The 22,562-nt window shown below is 42.8% G+C and overlaps 1 protein-coding gene across 16 annotated transcripts in view; it reads right to left on the reverse strand.

Annotated features, from left to right (window-relative positions):
• SRPK2 (SRSF protein kinase 2) overlaps positions 1-22,188 on the reverse strand; it is a 252,202-nt gene extending 230,014 nt beyond the window's left edge. For 3 of the 16 annotated variants that reach the window (XM_082691876.1, XM_082691874.1, XM_082691863.1), the window contains exons 1-2: positions 15,487-15,628; positions 14,863-14,917 (exon numbers count right to left, since the gene is read on the reverse strand). In XM_082691876.1, coding sequence (XP_082548002.1) covers positions 14,863-14,917; positions 15,487-15,613 — 182 coding nt within the window. In that variant the 5' untranslated portion in view covers positions 15,614-15,628. Of the gene's footprint in view, positions 1-14,862; positions 14,918-15,007; positions 15,165-15,486; positions 15,629-21,956 lie in introns of those variants that run through there. The other 13 variants (XM_082691881.1, XM_082691877.1, XM_082691868.1 and 10 more) reach the window with 8 other exon arrangements.
• Positions 22,189-22,562: the final 374 nt, after the last annotated feature.

Consider the following 22,562-nt stretch of genomic DNA (forward strand, 5'->3'; position numbering starts at 1 on the left):
TAGCTGCTGCCTGGATCAAATATCCAGTGTCAGTGTCCTGTAGGATTCAAAAATGATGCATCTCAGGTTAGACTAAAATAAACATCATGGGCTCTCTTCATACTATCTTCACAGTTTTCCCGTAAATTTAAACTTGTTCTAAAAAATGAAGTTTTTAAAGAGATAGGACTTGTAACCACACATCCCCAGAGGCTGGGGACAGGAGAAGTAGAGGAAGGTAGCCAAATGTACTAACTTCCAGTCATAAGACAAATAAGGACAGGGGATGTAGTGTGATGTCGTATGATGCAGCACCATGACTATAATCAACAACGCCGTTCAGTACACATGAAAGTTGTTCAGAAAGTAGATCCCAGGGGCTCCTAGATGGCTCAGTCATTAAGTGTCTGCCTTCAGCTCAGGTCATGATCCCTGGGTCCTGGGATGGAGCCCCACATCAGGCTCCCTGCTCAGCAGAGAGTCTGCTTCTCCCTCCCCGACTGCCCCTGCTTGTGTTCTCTCTCTCTCTCTCTCTCTCTATGTCAAATAAATAAATAAAATATTTAAAAAGAAAAAAAAGTAGATCCAAGGAGTTCTCATCCCAAGGAGAAATTTGTCTTTCTTTTCTTTTTATTGTTTGTATCTTTATGAGAAGATGGATTATTAGCTGAACCTGTGGTGGCAATCACTTCACAACAAACATAAACTGGACCATCATCCTGTATGCCTTAAACTTACACAATTACTTCTCAATAAAACTAGGGGAAAAATTACATTTTAAAAAATATATACCATGTGCTCTGGAAAACCATTAACTGTTTCAAAAAGCATTCTTTATTTAATATGTTTAAAAAACTTTTTTTTTTTTTGTAAATCAGTAAAACAAGGAAGACAATAATGAATCTCCAAAACCAATTACTCAGACATAGCAATTTCAAGATTCTTATAACTTTAACAGCTTTACTGTGGTATGAAATTGTATGTATTTTAAGTCATATATCATGATGATATGACATAAGTATTTTTGTGAAATAATTACCAAATTCGGGTTAATTAACACATCCATCACCTTACACAGTTACCATTTTTGTATGTGTAGTGTATCAAAAAGCATTTCTAATACAGTCATGGCTGTCACAAATATGAAATGTCTCAATAAAACTGCTTCACGAGGTGGCTCAGTTGTTGGGTGTCTGCCTTCAGCTCAGGTTATGATCCCAAGGTTCTGGAATCAAGCCCTGCATGGAGCTAGCTCCCTGCTCGGCAGGAAGCCTGCTTCTCCCTCTTCCACTCCCCCTGCTTGTGTCCCCTTCTCTTGCTGTGTCTCTGTCAAATAAATTTAAAAAAAAAAAAAAAACAAAAAAAAAAACCTGCTTCACAAAACTTAAGAGGAAAAGAGACATTCCTTTTTTTAAAGATTTTTTTTTTTATTTATTTGATAGAGACACAGAAAAGAAATATTCCTAAAGTAATGTATAAATTCACTTATGGATTTAAATGTATGTGTAATTAACTTTAGGAATTAAATATCATAAAATTAAATATCATAAAAAAACATTTGACTATTCCATCTATATATCAGATTTATATATTCAAGTTGTAAAGAATCTTAATCTTCTCACTGGGGAATTAGGAGACTTACAATCAAGGGTGTCTTATATTCATAGACATAAGGTATCTTACAAAACAAATTCAACCTGAAGTGTTCCCATGGAGACATACCAGACAATACCCCCATCAAAACAAAGAAATAAAAAATACTCTTGTTAATACCTGTCCACACAAGTTACTCTAACACCTCTGAAGTCTTAAAGGTAGACCGTGCTACCTTTAACCTTGGCTGATAATGCTCCTGAAATCAAGGCAGGCCATAAGCTCAAAAATCTGGCAACAAGTCAGGTAAAGACTTTTGTTTTTGTTTTTGTTTTCTGGGTTTTTGTTTGTGGTTTTTCTTTTTTTTTTGAAAACAGAACCCAAGATTTGTTGTCAAAAATCTGGGGGTCCTATTAAACCTTTTTTTTTTAAACTGCATTTTTTTTTAAAGATTTCATCTATTTATTTGACAGAGAGAGACATAGCGAGAGAGAACACAAGCAGGGGAATGGGGGAGGGAGTAGCAGACTCCCCACTGAGCAGGGAGCAGAATGTGGTGCTCAATCCCAGGACCCAGGGATCATGACCTGCACCAAATGCAGACACTTGACAATTGAGCCACCCAGGTGCCCCTGGTACATATTTTTATTTTTTATTTTTTTTAAAAGATTTTATTTATTTGTCAGAGAGAGAGTGAGCGAGAGCGAGCATAGGCAGACAGAGTGAAAGGCAGAGTCAGAGGGAGAAGCAGGCTCCCTGCGGAGGGCAAGGAGCCGGGATCATGACCTGAGCCCCGAAGGCAGCTGCTCAACCAACTGAGCTACCCAGGCGTCCCAATATTTTTAAAGTCACCTTTTTAGAGGTGTCAGCAGAGCATGTGACTGACTCCTGATCTTGGGTTTTGAGTTCAAGTGCCACACTGAGCACAAAACTTACTTAAAAAAGAAAATCAAAAATAAATAAATAAAGTCGCTTTTTAAAATGTATTTCTAATTCAAGACTTGTCAGGTTTCCCTAAATTAATCTACAAATTCAATTACCTCAAACCAAAGAGCAAAAGCAAACTGGGGGAGGGACTTAGAAATGCGATCTTAATAAATAAATATGCAAGAATTGCCCCCAAAATTCTGAAAGCAAGAGTAACAAGCTGTGTATGGGAGATGGAAGAGAGCGTCCATCTTCCAAACCCCTGTAAAGTGTATCTAAAACTACAGCAATTAAAACAACACGGAACTACAGCAGAGAAGTGAATACACGCTACATGGAAATGCAACACAGCTGGGATAGCTGGATATGTCACTGAGGAAAAACAGGACAGCTTTAATGCCAGAAGCCTATTAACAGCCAACCTTTCCCGCACTTACCACAGGTCCACAACCCTGAGGGCCGGATGTTACACCACTCTAGTTTTGGGGGGCCAGACATTACTCCATTCCAGTTTTTTTTAATTTTCCAAAGATAATACAATACCTATATAATGTATTATGTAACATTCCAGCAAGGTCTAGGAACATGTTTTTTAAAACATGCAACCTATAGCCTTCCTCATCTCAGGGAAAGTTACCATACTCATATCCTAAGCAAACCTGTCTCTGATACTCCCCCTTCCTGTCAACTCGGGGTTTCTGCTCCAAAATCCCACATGCCAGTATTTTCAACCTCTCCCTTTCTACAGACTCCTTACCATCTGCTTACATGGTAAGCAGGGTGGAGGTGGGGGAAGGGGGCGTGGAAGAGATGACCCACTTCTCAAGAACCATTTCCTCAACCTTTTCTCCTTCACACAAAGTGTATTTGGGGAGTAATCTTTTTTTTTTTTTTTAAGAAGTATTTATTTATTTGAAGGAGGGAGGCAGAAGGAGAGGGAAAGTCTTAAGCGGATGCCTTGCTAATAAGCATGCAGCCTGAGGCAGGGCTCAATCTCACAACCCTGAGATCATGACCTGAGCCAAAACCAAGAATCCCCCACTTAAGTGACTATACCACCAGATGTTCCAAGGAGTACTCTTCTAAAAGGGGAAAAGAAAAAAAAAAAAAAAAGGACTCCTATGTCCTGTCATCCCATTCACTGATCTAAAAGCACTGGTGTCCAATGACCCCCTAATTGCCAAAATCAAAGGCCAAGATTAGGGCTCATCTCTTGGACTTTTTTGCAAACTGTGACTCTGGTCTCCGTGAATCACCTTTCTCCTGGTTTGCCTCTCTGGCTCTTCCTTTACCAATCCCACCCATGGCTTTCTTCTGTTCACACTCACACCTTCAACCAGCAGCCTCCAACAGCTATTCCTAACAACTCCCAATACACATCTCCCAACCACAGCTCTTCCCAGTGCTCCAGCTGCAAACACTGACTAGCATCTCTAACTGGGTTCACGCAGACACCTCTAACAGCCTAACCAGAGCCATCATTAGCTTTTCCCAAACTGGCTCTGGATTTTCTGTCTTGAGGAATGACAACAGCATCCATAAATTTTGCTAATTCAGAAACTTGGGATTCATCCTAGAAACTTGGGATTCATCCTCCCACCCAACTCCCACATTAAACTGGGCACTAAATTCAATTAATTCTACTGCTTCCTTAATACCCATCAGTCTCCTGAAGCCTCCTCTAATAGCCTCCTAATAGATCTCTGGCTTCTTTAAGGCCTTCTCCACACAGTGGCTAGAGTAATCTTTCTAAAAATCTCAACCTGTGCCTCTGAACAGCTCCCCAGTCCCTTGTCAACTTCCTCAGACAGATGAGCTCCACTCATCAGTCACCACACTTTGCACCCTAGCCTTTCCTACCTGCTCAACAGTCTGGAAATACAAGCATGCCATTTACACCAGCTGCAACACTCCTTCTGCCTGGAAGACCCTCACCCTGCCTCCTCTTCTTACTTGGCAAACTAGTACTGGCTCTCCAAGAATCTAACATAACTATGAATCTACTAAAAACTCATGAATTGTACACTTTAAGCAAATGAATTTGATGGTATGTAAATTGTATCTCAATAAAAGTGTCATAATCTTCTCTAAGAAAGACTTGAAACCCAGTATCTTTTTTTAAAGGGAAAAAGACAAAACAAGCCCTTTACAAAACAGGAAATTCAAATGACCAATAAACATATTCAAGAGATGTTCAACACCATCACTCAGAAAAATACAAAACAGAACCAAAAGGAGGTATCAATATATATCTAGAAGAGCAAAAATTAAAAAGAATAATTCTATCGAAATTAAGGAGTCAATCCCATTTACAATTGCACCCAAAACCATAAGATACCTAGGAATAAACCTAACCAAAGAGACAAAGAATCTATACTCAGAAAACTATCAAGTATTCATGAAAAAAATTGAGAAAGACACAAAGAAATGGAAAAATATTCCATGCTCATGGATTGGAAGAACAAATCTTGTGAAAGTGTCCATGCTACCCAAAGAAATCTACACACTTAATGCAATCCCTATCAAAATCCCATATATTTTTTTTCAAAGAAATGGAACAAATAATCCTAAAATTTGTATGGAAACCAGAAAAGACCTCGAATAGCCAGAAGAATATTGAAAAAGAAAGCCAAAGTTGGTGGCACCACAATTCCAGACTTCAAGCTCTATTACAAAGCTGTCATCATCAAGACAGTATGGTACTGGCACAAAAACAGACTCATAGATCAATGGAACAGAATAGAAAGCCCAGAAATAGACCCTCAACTCTATGGTCAACTAATCTTCAACAAAGCAGGAAAGAATGGAATAAAGACAGTCTCTTCAACAAATGGGTGTTGGGAAAATTGGACGGCCACATGCAGAAAAATGAAACTGGACCATTTCCTTACACCACACATGAAAATAGACTCAAAATGGATGAAGGACCTCAATGTGAGAAAGGAATCCATCAAAATCCTTGAGGAGAACACAGGCAGCAACCTCTTTGACCTCAGCCACTACAACTTCTCCCAAGGAACATCGCCAAAGGCAAGGGAAGCAAGGGCAAAAATGAACTACTGGGACAAGATCAAAAGCTTTTGCACAGCAAAGGAAACAGTTAACAAAACCAAAAGACAACTAACAGAATGGGAGAAGATATTTGCAAACGACATATCAGATACAGGGCTAGTATCCAAAATCTATAAAGAACTTATTAAATTCAACACCCAAAGAACAAATAATCCAATCAAGAAATGGGCAGAGGACATGAACAGACATTTCTGTAAAGACGATATCCAGATGGCCAACAGACACATGAAAAAGTGCTCCACACCACTTGGCATCAGGGAAATACAAATCAAAACCACAATGAGATACCACCTCACACAAGTCAGAATGGCTAAAATTAACAAGTCAGGAAATGACAGAAGCTGGCGAGGATGCAGAGAAAGGGGAACCCTCCTACACTGTTGGTGGGAATGCAAACTGGTGCAACCACTCTGGAAAACAGCATGGAGGTTCCTCAAAATGTTGAAAATAGAACTGCCCTATGCAGCAACTGCACTATCCAGCAATTGCACTACTGGGTTTTTACCCTAAAGATACAAATGTGGCCATCCTAAGGAGCACGTGCACCCGAATGTTTATAGCAGCAATGTCCACAAGAGCCAACTATGGAAAGAACCTAGATGTCCATCAACAGATGAATGGATAAAGAAGATGTGGTATATATATACACTATGGAATACTATGCAGCCATCAAAAGAAATGAACTCTTGCCATTTGCGATGACGTGATGGAACTAGAGGGTATTATGCTTAGTGAAATAAGTCAATCAGAGAAAGACAACTATCATATGATCTCCCTGATATGAGAAAGTGGAGATGCAACGTGGGGGGTTTGGGAGGTAGGAAAAGAATAAATGAAACAAGATGGGATCAGGAGGGAGACAAATCATAAGAGACTCTTAATCTCATAAAACAAATTGAGGGTTGCTGGGGAGAGGGGCATAGGGAAAGGGTGGTGGGGTTATGGACACTGGGAAGGGTATGTGCTATGGTGAATGCTGTGAAGTGTGTAAACCTGATGATTCACAGACCTGTACCCCTGGGCTAATAATACAATAAATAAATAAGTAAATAAGTAAAAAGAATGACTCTATCAAATGTGGCAAAGATAAAAAGCAACTGAAACTGTCATACATTGCTGGTGTGAGAGTAAGAAGTCCAATCAAAACTATCTCATAATAAAGATGGGAGAAAAATACCTTTGCCCTTACTACTAACACTAAGCATATACATATTCTGTAATCTAGCAATTTTACTGCAAGGGCTTATATCCAAGAGAAATGAATGCAAACATCCACAAAAAGGCATGTACAAGAATGTTTATAGCTGCCTGGCTCAGGCAGTTGACCGTCCAATTCTTGGTTTATCTCAGGGTCGTGTGATCGAGCCCCTACCACCACCTCCCTCATAAGGCTCCACTCTCAGCAGTCTGCTTGAAGGTTTTCCCTTTTTCCCTCTCCCTTGCCCCTCCCCCAGCTCTCTCTCTCTCTCCCAAATAAATCAATCTTTAAAAAATATTACCATCGAGGCGCCTGGGTGGCTCAGTGGGTTAAAGCCTCTGCCTTCGGCTCAAGGTCATGATCCCAGCATCCTGGAATCAAGCCCCACATTGGGCTCTCTGCTCCGCAGGGAGCCTGCTTCCTCCTCTCTCTCTGCCTGTCTTTCTGCCTACTTGTGATCTCTGTCAAATAAATAAATAACATCTTAAAAATATATATATATATTACCATCAGTTACAAATGATATGGTAGTGAGCACGTCTTTAAAAAGAAAGTTTATTCATAATGCTTTATTCCTTATGCAGAATTATTCAGAATGCTTTATGCATAATGACCAGAAACTGAAGAAAAAAATACTCATCAACAGAATAGACAAATAAACTGTGATATAGTCATTCGATGGAATAGTACAGAGCAGTCAACAGTGAACTACTGGTACCTGCAACAACATGGACAAACCTCACAGAGGCCAGACACACAAGAGTGTTTTTGGTTTTTTTTTTTAAGATTTTATTTATTTATTTATTTATTTATTTATTTGTCAGAGAGAGAGAGCGAGCGAGAGAGGAGCAAGAGTGAGCACAGGCAGACAGAGTGGCAGGTAGAGGCAGAGGGAGAAGCAGGCTCCCTATCAAGCAAGGAGCCCGATGTGGGACTCAATCCCAGGACGCCGGGATCATGACCTGGGCTGAAGGCAGCTACTTAACCAACTGAGCCACCCAGGCATCCCAAGAGTGTTCTTGATATGAAGGTTCAACAACAGGCCGGTAATCAATAATGCAGATGTGAGCACAGTGGTCATCTCTGGGTGGCAGGGTACAGACTGGGGAGAGGCCTGAGGAACCAGCCTTGTGAGGCAGGTACCCGAAGGCTGTGTATCTTGATCTGGGTGGTGGTTACAAGTGTACGAATACATGAAAAATCATCAAACTCAGGGCACTTTACTCAGAAATAGTACACTTTACTATACACATACATATATACTCTATAACTCAATTTCTTAAAAAAAAAAACTAACAAAAAATGCACAAGTAGACTAAGATTACCAGTACTGTGTCATATACCTGGAAGTTAAGAGAGTAGAGCTTAACTGTTATCACCACACACACACAAAATGGTAATTATATAAGAAAATGGAGGTGTTAACGAACCTTACTGAGGCAGTCATTTCACATGCATGAAATTATCATGTTGCACACCTCAAATTTACATGTTATACAGCAACTAAATCTCAATAAAGATGGAGAAAAAATGTGCACAAGTAAAAGGATAATACACCAAAGTAACTCGTGGACCTACAACTGTTATTTCTTTAAATTGTTCTGTACTGTCTGAATTTTCCACCAAGACCATATTACTTACTTCCAATCACTTAAAAAAAAAAGCTATTTCATTAGAATAACAATAGTGCTAAAATTAAACAAGATCTCTTCTAAAGCCTTCACTTACCACCATTAAAGCACCACTGCACCTAAATTACAGTGCTTATCACAGTGTCCCACCACGGTCTACTGACCATGAAACACATATATCTCTCCTACTCTCCAGTTAGAACTGGGCTTTATTTATCTTAATCTTACTAGCATACAACACACTGCCTAGCACTAGGAATTTGCTTCATATGTGTTTGTTGTATTGAAATGTCTTGTAGTAAGCAAAAATATTTGCAGAGTAAACAATGTGTAACCACCCAAGAAGTCAAAAATAAGTGATTATCTTCTATGGGAGATATTCCAAGGTCATGGGTTTGTGAGCTTGAATTTATACTACAGGAGAGTCAGGTTGAGGTTTACCCAATAAAAATATCAACTTGCATGACAGCATTCCTAAATTGTCTCACCTGTGATTTACTGACCCAATGCCACCAATCCCATGCCAATCATTCCTATAGCAGTCAGAACCTACACTACAGAACACAGCCAAGCAATAACCTACAGGATCCACCCACCAACAGAAAGTTAAAAGCCCAAAGGATCCAGCAAAGAATCCCATCACCAACAGCATACACACAGATCACAGATATCCTACAGAGGAAAACAGAGAGAGAGGGAGAGAGAGAGAAAGATACACATCAAGAGACCAAGTTACTAACTCCCTAGAAAGCCAAAGTATAAACTTAAGTCCTCCAGCAAACATTCTCTTGGGTATTTATCTTACAGAAATGAAAACATGTTCACATAAAAACCTGTACACGGAGGTTCAGAAGGTTCAGCAGCTTTATCCGTAAGAATCAAGACCTGGGGGCGCTTAGATGGCTCAGTGGGTTAAAGCCTCTGCCTTCTGCTCAGGTCATGATTCCAGGGTCCTGGGATTGAGCCCCACATCTCGCTCCCTGCTCAGCAGGGAGCCTGCTTCCCTCTCTCTCTCCCTGCCTGCCTCTCTGCCTACTTGTGATCTCTGTCTGTCAAATAAATAAATAAAATCTAAAAAAAAAAAAAAAAAAAATCAAGAACTAGAAGCCATCTAAATGTCCCTCAGCAGGTCAATGGATACATAAACTGTGGTACATCCACACCATGAAATACTATTAGGCAATAAAAAGGAATGAGCTACTGATACACCCAGCAACACCGAGGAGTCTCAAAGGCACTGAGCTGAGTGAGAAAAGTAAGTCTCCAACAGTTACATAGTGTGTAACTCCGCTTATGTAACAGTCTCAAAGTGGTGAGATCAGTGCTGGAGAACAGAGCGGTGCTCGTGCTCGGCTGTCCAGGGCTGAGGGCAGGGTCAGACTCTAAAAGGGTAACAAGAGGAACTTTCTCTGTGGTGGTGAAGCAGTTTGGCATCCTAACCCTGGTGATGACCACATTCATTTAAACAAGTGATCCATCTGAAAGAACAACACACAGAAAGTACAAATAAAAACGAGTGAAACTTTATTTCAGTTAAGAGCATCATGGTGGCAATGTCAATTCCCTGCTTTGGGGAATGTTCTATAGTTATGTGAGATATCACCACTGGGGGAAAGCTGGATAAAGGGTACACATGGAATTCAGCATCATTTTAAGAGTCCCTGATTTCAAAATGAAATATTCAAATTTTTAAAAATAAAAAAATAAAAAAGGAGTTGGGGGCACCTGGGGCACACAGTGGGTTGGGGGCCCAACTCCCAGTTTTGGATCAGGTTGTGATCTCAGAGTCAAATCAAGCCCCACAGGGGCTTCATGCTCAGCACGGGTTCTGCCTGAGATTCTCTCCCTCTCTCCCTGCTCATAACTGCTCTCTCTCTCTAAAATAAATAAATATTTTTAAAAATAATTGGACTGGGGCGCCTGGGTGGCTCAGTGGGTTAAAGCCTCTGCTTTCGGCTCAGGTCATGATCCCAGGGTCCTGGGATCGAGCCCCGCATCGGGCTCCCTGCTCCACAGAGGAGCCTGCTTTCCTTCCTCTCTCTCTCTGCCTGCCTCTCTGCCTACTTGTGATCTTTGTCTGTCAAATAAATTAAAAAAAAAATTTTTTTTTTAAAAAATAAAATAAAATAAAAATAAAAATAATTGGACTATAATTTATAGTCAAAAAGTGGAAAGAACTTGAATGTCCATCAATGGATGAATGGATAAATAAAACACGGCATATCAATACAATGTAACATTATTTGGCACTACAGAAGTATGAAGTACTGGGCGCCTGGGTGGCTCAGGTCATGAACCCAGCATCCTGGGATCAAGCTCCCTGGAGCTTGGGCTCCCTGCTCAGCAAAAAGCCTACTTCTCCCTCTCCAGGTCCCCCATGCTTGTGTTCCCTCTCTCGCTACCTTTCTCTGTCATCAATAAATAGAATCTTTAAGAAAAAAATAAAGGATGAAGAACTAATACATGTTTCAACATGGATGAACCTTGAAAGTGTTATGCTAAGTGAAAGAAATCACACACAAGATGACAGAATTTATATGAAATACCCAGAATGGGTACATTCATAGAGACAGAAAATAAATTGGGAGCAGGGAAAAATGATACATGGCTGCTAAAAAGTATGGGGTCTATTCCTGGGGGAGGGGAGGATGCAAATGTTGTGGAATTAATCATTGTGATGGTTCCACGACGTTGTGAATATACTAAAAACCAGCAAATTATACACTTGAAAAGATAAATCTTACAGCACATGAATTACATCTTAATGCAAAAGTTACATGTGTTAAAAAAAAATAAAGATGCTTAAAAAATTTTATACATGGGGTGCCTGGGTGGATCAGTTGTTAAGCGTCTGCCTTCAGCTCAGGTCATGACCCCAAGGGTCCTGGGATCCAGCCACACATCTGGCGGCTCTCTGCTCAGCAGGAAGCCTGCTTCTCCCTCTCCCACTCACCCTGCTTGTGTTCCCTCTCTGGCTGCGTCTCTCTCTATGTCAAATAAATAAATAAAATCTTAAAAAAAAAAACTTTTATACATACATTCATTCACTCATGCCCCAAAGCAACACTCTCCCAAGCCATACGATTTAGCTAATTCTTAAGATTCATGATTGAATTGACACTGCAGTCCTTCCCTGCTGCCTGTTACTCACAAAGCAGCTCAATTAATAATTAGCAAACTAAACTCAATGGAACAATCTAACAAGATTAAAATTTTGACTCAGCTAAATAGAGAAATCTTAATGTTATTCCTGACAATTACAAATTCCAGCATACTAAAAAAGTAGCCTCCAGGAACTGGCTCAATTCATAAAAGCTCACGGAATGAAAATGAATGAAGAGCCAGCTTGCGTATATAAGTAGGTAATGACAAAAGCATATCATATTACATCAACCCAGGCCCATGTTGTCACATAATTTAGGTTTGCCAGTCATTATATTTATATGGTTTCAAATTAGACCTATTACTCCTTTTCCTCCTCTGGAGAATTAATCAAAAAACAAAAACACTGGACATCAGGAGACCTGAATTCTGGTCCAAACACAGCTAATTGTGTGACTATCACCTTCCTCAGGGCTGACTATAAAAATCAGGACTTCTCCTCAGACCAGCCGTCTCTGAAGCCCCTTCCACCACTTCTGACACCACTGCTTGTAACCTGAACCAAGTCACCATGGTTTCCCTCAGACAGAAGGCCAGCTCCCAGCCTCTACTTCTTCTCTACCCCTGACAAGCCACTCTCCACAGACAACCCGTGCTCTTTGAAACAGGAACTGATCCTGTCACTCCCATGGGTAAGCCCCCAGATGCCCCAGAGGGCAGGGCCCTACCCACTCTCGACCTCCCCTGTCACCATCTTCACCCAAAACATCCAGTGACCCTGACATTTGGGGTCCTCCAACATTGCTACCCATTCCTCCCCAAGGCCTCTGTCACACTCCCATCTCCTCCTCCTCATTCTAGTTTCTGGTCAAATGTCACCTCCTGAGAGATCTGAGTGTGGACTCAAGTCCCGGGCTGCCTATATTCAGCTCTACAGCCAAGCATGTTGCTTGCCCATCTGTAAAATGGTGATCAAAAACAGTGTCTACCGTAGTGTTGTCACAGGGTAAGAGGCAGTAAAGCTATCAGCATGGTGCCTGGCACTGGGTTCAAATGTCACCTACACTGTTACTTCAAGCATCCCATCTTAATGTTGTCCCTACCTCATAGCATAGCACCATCTGAATATGCCATCCTGATCTGTCGTCATCTTTGACAAGAAGGGGAAATCTGGATAAAGGGTACACAGGGAACACAATACCCCCAATACCCACAGAATGTAACGTGCATGAGGAGCTTTGTCTTGTTCAAAGCTCTATCACCATCTCCAAGGAAAGGCATGCAAATACTTGTTGAACACATGAACAGATAAATCTATCCTTTAGAATGTCTTAATTCAAAGAATTAAGCAAAAAATGGCATTGCATTTATCAGTTATGTAATTGGGCTGGTCTTCTCTTGTTAATTACCCTGCAGTCCAACCAATTTACTCAGCCATTGCCTGGGGGCTTTTCCCTCAAACCTTATCACATAAATACAGAAGACAATGGAAGAATCTGGAACGTTAATCTCTTAGAGTGAAAACTGGATATTGTGGATATACACTAATTCTTTATAAACATACCACATAAATCCAAACTGCAGCACATCAAAAAAGGCTCTTGGCCATTAGGAAAATCATACCCTGAAATATGAAAATATGAAACACATGTTGACTTAGTTAACTAAAAGGGTTTTCATGTATGTCTACATATAACATACAGACATATTATACATACATATGTGCATACACACACACACACACACACACACAGCCATTCCCAAAATTGGGGACATGCTTTTTTCAATTCCTTTTTACATTTCTAAACATAATGCACTATGTGAAAATAAATGCTTCGAATTTAAAGTTGTTTTTTAAAACTCAGTACTGAGGATCTTAAACGTTACAGTTCTCCTTACTCATGGGCTTAATCTCCCAACATTCAAAGCAAATCCCAAATTTAAGGCCCTGACTTGAAAGCCAGCATTAATTTTGTAAAGCATCTCAAAGTACCACATCCATTCTGTTTTAACGTCGTAAGAACCCAATTATCAGATTTTTACCCACCAGTTAATAAGTCCTTAATAAGCATTTTTTCTATCACTGTAATAATTTTTTGAGGCATTATTATATGAAGATCCACATTTTGAGACCCTGAAAATACTTTCAAGTTATAGTCCATCTTGAGTGAACAAAAGTCCTGTCAGAAGTAATCCCTCGGTCAGTTTTCATAGAGAGCCTGAAATTCACCAGGCAGAGACCAAGGTGGACAGGAAGGGGAAAGCCTAGGAATGCTGCAGGGTAGTCCCCCAAAGGAAACAGAACCAGAAATGTTCGCGATTCTAAAGAAAATCATGGACTGCCATCCCCTGGAAGATCGCAAATACCACCGAGTATCTCTTGCTCAAAAGGAAGAGTGAAGCCACAAATCTAGGAGTCAAGACGCTGAACACCGGCTGGCTTTTTAAAATTGAGAGAAGGAGCGACGCGGCGGCGCTCTGCGGTCGGAGCAGCTCTCCAGGAAAGGCTTCTCGGGCGCCGGCCGCTCCCTCCCCGGGCCGCGGCCAGGCTGGAGGTGGCCGGCGGCTGGCACGTTTTAAATATCACCACCCTATTCATCAACTGCCCGGCACAACGAGGGCCGGGGAGCCGCGCCGGGGACCGCCCGCGCACACGCCCACCGGTCCCGCGCAGCCCGCGACCCGGGCGCACCCGCCGCGCAGCGAAGTGACGCTCGGCCCGAGCAGAAAGTTTCGAATAAAAACCCGAGCCCCGAAACGCACAGGTCTCGGCGCTGAACTCGCGCCAGGAACACGCCCGAGGCAAAGCACTTGACAATCAGCTCGGGTTTTCAGCTGCAAAGGCCGAGAGGCGGGGGCCGGGGAGGAAGAGAAGGCCGGCCGGCCACACACACACACACACACACACTCGCTCACTTTCTGGCACACTCGGCTCTTCCTCCTCTTGGGCCCCCGTGCCCAGGTGCGAGCCACGCAGCAGCCTCACGCCCGCACGCGGCGGGGCCGGGGAGGAGGACGCCAGCGCCCCTCCCGGGAAGGGCCCGCGACCCCTGGGCCAGCACCGCGCGCAGGGAGGGTGCGCACGCCCGGCGCCCCCGCGCCCCGCCCCACGGCCGCCGCGGCCGCCGGGGCCCGGGGGTCCGGGGATGCTCTGCGGGCGGCCGCGGGCTCGCGCGCGCCCCTCCCCCGCCCGCCCCTCCCCCCGGGCCGCCCGCCGGGGCGCGCAGGAGGCGAGCGCCGGCGTCCCGAGGGACCAGCCGGCCGGCCCTGGGGATCCGGGCAACTTTCCCCTGCGTGGTCGTGGGCTGCCCTCGACCAGGCGGGGGCACAGGCCCCGGGGCTAGCGCGGCGTGGACTCACTTTTTCGGATGTTTCTCTCTTTTCGGCCTCCGCTTTCGGGCCTGAATGGCCAGCACTAGGGAAAGAGAAGACACACATTAACGGTCGGGCCGGCCGGCCTGCGGGGCCGCGTGGCGGGGAAGAGGGGACGCCGCGGGCCACTCACCTTTCCGGGAGCTCATCCCGACGCGGCGGAAGCGGGGCGGGGGGCTTCGCGGCGGCGGCAGCGGCGACGCGGGAGCCTAGCCGAGCCGAGCCGGGTTGCAGCCTCCACTCGCTCCGCCAGCCGGGAGGAGGCGGGAACCGCGCCTGCGCCGCCGCCGCAGCAGCCGCTGCTCCCGCGGGGGGCCCAGTGAGACCCGCCCCCGGCGGGCCCCGCCCCCGCCCCGCCCCACCCCCACCCGCCCGCTGGGGTCCGGACCCCCCGCGCCAAGCCCTCCCGCGCGCCCCGCACCCACCCACCTGCCCCACCTGTGCAGAAATGACTCCCCGCCACCACCGCCACTCCCGCCCACGGCGTCCCCCGCCCCTGCCTGCGGCCGGGGCCTCCGCCTCCTGCGCCCCCGCGGACGGCCCAGGCCTCCCGCCCCTCCGGAGCACCCGGCCCGCGCGACCCTCCCTCTCCATAGCCTCTCCCCTACGCACCCCGGCCGACCGCGCCACCCGCCTCTCCATGCGCCCTTCCTTGGCCGGCGCCTCCGCGGGTCTCACACCACCTCTCTTCGCGCGGCCTCTTCTCCCCCTTTGCTCCTCTACATCCTTGCATCCCCATGAGCGCCGCTTCCTCCTCTCCGGCGGGTGTGGAAAGGGCACTGGACCAAGAGCGGGGAAACCTGGGTCCTTCACTAGCTGTGTGACCTTGGAGAAGTCCTCTCATCTCTCCCCTTTGCCCACCCCACAGGACTGTTCGTTCAATTAAGGGAAAAGACGCAATTGGTATGGAAAGTACGCTGAAGTTTTGGCACCTGAATTAAAGCCCAGTTCAGTAAACAAGTGCATAACCGTTAACACAACAGTCCCGCCAAGGAGTTATTGTCTACGTCCTACAATGAGAAAACTGAGTCCTAAAGAAGTTGAACAGTTTGCCCAGCGAGAATTCAAACTTAGGCCTAGCTGTCTCCAAATCCTTTCCACCTACCATGCTACCTAATAAAGACGGGAATCAAGCTGGTAGTGGGACAAAATGACAACTGCAGTGTTCCTGTGGTTGTTTAAATAATTATAATGTTTTGGAAAGATAGCCACCCGGACTATTGACTCTCTTTGGTTGAACAACTATTTTCTTAGCTCATCAAAATAACTCGTCTTATTCTGAAGATGCTAAACCCAAAGAACCGAAAGTATTGCTTAGATTTGATGACCCTTTTACTTTCACAACATTTTTTTTTAAGATCTTATTTTAATCACCTCCTTGGAGTGTACTCCTTACTCCCCATCACCTACTTCGGCCACCCCCACCTACTTCCCCTCTGGTAACCATCAGTTTGTTCTCTCTACTTGAGTACTTTCTCAACTTTATATTTTCAAAAACATTAACCCTACAGAAACGTTATGAGAAAAATATAAGCAACACTCATATTAACCTATATTCACCGATTTTTAACATTTCATCACATTGGCTTTCCTTGTGTGTATGTGTGCGTATGGAACGTTCTTTGTTGTTTTTGCTGAATCACTGAAGTTTTTGCATTGTTAGCCTTTACCCTCAACATTTCAATGAGTATCTAAGAACAAAGATATTCTACATAATCAGAATTCCATTATCATTCCAAGAAAATTTAATATAATATTATCTGTAATATTATCTGTACAGAGACCATATTCCAATTTTCAAAATGTCCCTTTTTGCTGACTTTTTTCCAATCCAGGATACAGTCAAGAATCATGCATTACATTTAATTGCCTTGTCTTTTCACACTCCTTTAGTCTAGAATAATCCCTAGCTGTTGTTGTTTTCTTTTATAACATTGACTTCATTTGAAGAACCCAGTTCTACTGTTGTGCAGGATACTCCTCACTTTGTACTGGTCTGTTCCCTGTTAGATTCAAGTTAAATAATTTTGTCAGGTACACTGTATGGATGATATTGTGTCCATCTCAGTATGTTGCAACAGAACGGAAATGATGGCATTTTGTTCCATTATTTGTGATGTTACATTTAATCATTGTTCTATGGTAAAGCTAGCTTTGTTTCTTTTCTATTTAAAAAAAATAGTCTAGGGGCACCTGGGTGGCTCAGTGGGTTAAGCCACTGCCTTCGGCTCAGGTCATGATCTCAGGGTCCTGGGATGGAGTCCTGCATCAGGCTCTCTGCTCAGCAGGGAGCCTGCTTCCCTCTCTCTCTCTGCCTGCCTCTCTGTCTACTTGTGATCTCTGTCTGTCAAATAAACAAATTTAATAAATAAATAAATATAAAAATAAATAAATAAATAAAGTCTATGTAAAAAATGGGTAAAGGACTTGAATATACCTTTCTCCAAAGACACGCAAATGGCCAAAAAGCACATGAAAAGATGCTCAACATCATTAGAGAAAAGCAAAGCAAAACCACAAAGAGGGGCCCCTGGGTGACCCAGTCAGTTAAGCATCTGTCTTGGGCTCATTTTATGATTTCAGAGTCCAGGGTTGAGCCCAGCATCAGGCTGTCTGCTCAGCAGGGAGTCTGCTTCTCCCTCTTACTCTACCTCTGTGCTCTCTTGCTCTATCTCTCAAATAAATAAATAAAATCTTACACACACACACAAACACACATATACATGCTGAGATACCCTTTCACACCTACTAATTTGGCTATATTCCTTTTTTAAAATGGAAAATAAGGGGCCCCTGGGTGGCTCAGTCGGTTAAGCTTTAGACTCCTGTTTCGGCTCAGGTCATGAATTCATGGGTCCTGAGATCAACCCCCATGTCAAGCCCACATCAAGCCCCACGTGGAGGCCCACGGGCTCAGCACTGAGTGGGGAGCCACTTGAGATTCTCCGCTGCCCCTCCCCCGACTCACACTCTCTCTTTCTCTCTCAAATAAGTAAATCTTTAAAAATAAATAAATAAATGGAAACTAAGTGTTGGCAGGGATATAGAGATATTGGAATCCTTGTACATTGCTGGTGGAAATGTAAAATGGTGCAATCACTGTGGAAAACAGTCCCACAGTTCCTCAAAAAGCTAAACATAGAATTATCAGCAATTCCACCACTAGGTATATATACAAAATAACTGCAAGCAAGAACTCAAATCCTTGTACACAAATGTACATAGCAGTACTAATCACAGTAGCCAAAAGGTCAGAAACAACCCAAATATCCATCAACACATAAATGGATAAACAAACTATGGTTTACACATACAATGGAACATATTTTTTTAATGGGTTTGCTTTCCCCCCTTTTTTAAAGATTTTATTTATTTATTTGACAGAGAGAGAGATCACAAGTAGTCAGAGAGAGGAGGGGAAGCAGGACCCCTGCTGAGCAGAGAGCCCGACTCCGGGCTCGATCCCAGGACCCTAAGATCATGCATGACCTGAGCACCCCTACAATGACCCAGGCACCCCTATAATGGAATATTTTTCAGCCCATAAAAAGAATGAAGAAGGAGGGGCACCTGGGTGGCTCATCATCTATTGATGATGCTTGCCTGGGTCGATTACTACTATCATGGTTGTACAAGAATGACACTATAATCCTGTCATTCCAACTGTTCTACCTGTATTAATTAGGTGGCATTCTTATATAAAGAAGACCTTTCATTTCTCACCACTCCTTGGTTCTCTGTTTTCGTCTTGTTTTTTGCCTTTGTTTTTGGTATCAATATTGACAGTTATTTCTGTCACTTCAATATTTGATCTTGAATTGCTCCATATTTGACCACAAAATCCCTTCCAATTGGTAGTGACCTTTGGACACGTCCCAGTAGATTTTTGAGCACCTCTTCAGGTTCTGGCACAAGAAGTTACAGAAAACCTTGTGCTTTCCCTGACATGGTCTCAAAACCAGCATGTGTCCAGTCTTAGCTCCTTCTGGAAGGTGATTAGAAGCTTGGAAAATAAAGAAATGTGAATTTGAAACCAATTTCTTTTATTATTTTTAACAGCTTTATTGAGATTTAATTCACATACCATACAATTCACCCCCTTAAAGCACAAAATTCAATGGTTTTTTAGTACATTCACATGGTTGTGCAACCACCACCACAATCTAATTTTAAAATATTTTTCACACCCCTAAAAGAAACTCCATAGTCATTAGTAGTCACTCCCCATTTCCCCCATCCTTCCCTGCAAAGCCCTGGGCAGCCACTAATTTCTTTTCTGTCCCTATAGACTTGCCCATTCTGGACAGATCATGTAAATGAAATCATACACTATGCGGCCTTTTGTGACTGGCTACTTTCACTTAATGTTGAAGACAATTTCTGCTACTAATTTATCCATAACCTTGAACAAGTTACTTAATTACACCATCTGGAAAATAGTAATAATATCAATACCAATCCTCCTTGATCAATATGATAATCAAATAAAATAAGTAACAATTCAGTAAATAATTAATTATCATTAACATTAGATGGAAGACACGAGACCGAATCTGCCTGCTAGATCTTTTGCACTCATTTGTTCAACAAATAATTATCCAATACCTATTAATGTAGCATTATTCTACATATTGAGTCTCTAGCACTGAAAGAAGAACACAGAAATCTCCCTCCCTCGTGGAGCTTACTTTCTGCTGCCAGAAGAGAAAATAAACAAAATAAATATGTGAAGTATTACTATGATTACTAGATGGCAGTAGCATCTATAAAAAGAAAAAACAACAACTAAATGAAAAATTAAAAAATACCAACCTTTCAGGAAGATGTTTTCTTTTTTTTGAGATTTTTTTTTTCCTTAAAGATTGTATTAGTTATTTATTTATTTGACAGAGAATGTGAGCGAGAGCACAACCATGGGGAGCAGGAGAAGGAGAAGCAGGGTTCCTACTGAGCAAGGAGCCTGATGTGAGACTCGGTCCCAGGACACGGGATCATGACTTGAGCCAAAGGCAGAAGCATCAATGACTGAGCCACCCAGGTGCCCCTGAGGAGGTGTTAAAGAAAGGTCTCACCGAGGGGCACCTGGGTAGCTCAGTCAGTCAAGTGTCTGCCTTTGGCTCAGGACATGATCTCAAGGTCCTGGGATCAAGCCCAGAGTTGGGCTCCCTGCTAAGCAGGGAGTCTGCTTCTCCCTCCCACTCCCCCACTACTCTTCCCCCTGCTCCTGCTTGTGCTCTCTCAAATAAATAAATAAAATCTTTTTTAAGAAAAAGGTCTCACTGAGAAGATAACAATTAAAGACCTAAGTTGTGTCAATCTTTTTACATCTATAAATTAGGAGAGAACCACATTTGCCACTTACAATATCTGTGAATTGCTTTGAATTTATTGAGTTAAAATACACCAACTTGGGGTGCCTGGGTGGCTCAGTGGATTAAGCCACTGCCTTCGGCTCAGGTCATGATCTCAGGGTCCTGAGATCGAGTCCCGCATCGGACTCTCTGCTCAGCAGGGAGCCTGCTTCCCTCTCTCTCTCTCTCTCTGCCTGCCTCTCTGCCTACTTGTGATCTCTCTCTGTCAAATACAGAAATAAAATCTTAAAAAAAAATACACCAACTTAATTATCAATCAATAAATTTGCACATACTATATTAGGTGCTTACAGAAAAAATGATAAAGTATAAACCTAGTCTCTACAAATTTAAAAATTAAAAATTTGGGGGCACATAGCTGTTTCAGTGGGTAGAGCATGCGATTCAATCACAGGGTCAGTTGGGAGTTCAAGCCCCATACCGGGTGTGGAGCCTACCGAAAAAAATTTTTTTTTAATTTTAAAAATGGAAAATTTCTTTGGGATGCATAATTTCAAATGACATTTTCAATTAAATTAGAAAAAGAAACAAAAAGAGTATAAGTATTTTTTTAAGTTTTTTTTTTTAAGCTCTATACCCAACATGGGGCTCAAACTCACAACCCTGAGTATAAATTTAATTATTTTATTCTACCATTATTTATTGCTAATAAATCTAATTCTGAGATTATAATTAAGAAGCGGTAGTATTAGAACTGGATATATTTTGATCTCTGTTAGCAGTCCAAAAGAAATGAAAAGGGCAGTATATGTGCATTTTCCCACCAATCTAGCACAACAGAATTCAAGGTGAACCTTTCATGTTAATCCTTACTAAACATAAGAGAAAATTACAGAATGCCATAAACCCAATTGTACACTAACATTTCTAAGTAGAGCTATTAAATCATGCCATATGGTAGAAGGTACATTTAGTATGTCATAGAATTCGAAACAGACTGGAGAGGTCATACCACCCTCCTTTGGGCCTTTAGTGGATATGAACATAGCCTCTTTCTAAAGGCTCTCCAATGCTTTGACATTTGTAGGAAAGTTCCTTTAGATCTAATTTATACCTTCTGTTATGAAGCTTAAGCCCGTCTTTTATGATTACAGCATATTTCTTCATGGCATTAGTGCCATTAAAGCAGGAATTTAACCCAGAAGTTAGTGCACAGAGTAGTATAGCCAGACTGCCTGAGTTCAAATCCCAGTTTTAACATTTACTAGGTAAACTTCGGGCTGGGTAACTTGGACACGTTACTCGGTTTCTCTGTGCCTCAGTTTCCTGAGCTGCAAAACGACGATAGTAATATTAACTACCTTATATGCTTGTGAGGATTCAAGGAGTTGTTTCATATAAAATACTTAGAGAACGATCTAATTGTTCAAGAAACATTAGCTGTTCTTGGGCGCCTGGGTGGCTCAGTAGGTTAAAGCCTCTGCCTTTGGTTCAGGTCATGATCCCAGGGTCCTGGGATTGAGCCCTGCATGGGGTTCTCTGCTCCACAGGGAGCCTGCTTCCCCACCTCTCTCTCTGCCTGCCTCTCTGCCTACTTGTGATCTCTGTCTGTCAAATAAATAAATAAGATCTTTAAAAAAAAAAAGAAGTTTAAAAAAAATACGAGCTGTTCTTATCTATATGCATATCAAGACATGTCTTACTAATCTATTGCTACAAAACAAATTTCTCCCAAATATAGCGACTTAAAACAAACATTTATTATCTCACGATTTTTGTGGTCCGGGCCTTGGGGAGCTGTTTGGCTGGAGAGTGAAGTTGTCACTGAGGGCTGCAGTCATCTGGAGGCTTGAGGAAGATCTGTTTCCAAGATGGCTCACTCACATGGCTGTTAGCAGGAGGCCTCAGACCCTCCCTCACTGGTTCTTTCAAGGAGGCCTCACTTCCTCCACTTGGATCTTTCCATAGGGTGGTTGAGTGTGTGGCTTCCCCCAGAGAGCAAGGAAGAAACTTCACTGCCTTCTGTGACCTACCCTCAGAAGTCACAATCTGTCATTTTCACCACATTCCAATCATGAGAGGCAAGTCCAGCCCATGCTCAAAGGAGGGGCACGAAACCACTTCTTGAAGGGAAGAGTGGCAGAGAATAAACGGACATATTTCTTAAACCACCACAAGGGGTCATTCCTTCTTTCTTTCAGGGCCTCTGATTTGCGAGCGAGAATCCTTACAGACCCCCTCACTGGGCTATTGTCTAAACAGTAGAAATAAAAGAGAATTTTCAGTCCAATGTTCACATTAAATAAAAGGGAACATAGTCTAGATTATCTAGGGAAAATCAACAATAGTAATAGATGTGTTATAAATAAAAGGAGC

Source organism: Mustela nivalis, assembly GCF_964662115.1.
Source record: "Mustela nivalis genome assembly, chromosome: 12".
NCBI lineage: Eukaryota > Metazoa > Chordata > Mammalia > Carnivora > Mustelidae > Mustela > Mustela nivalis.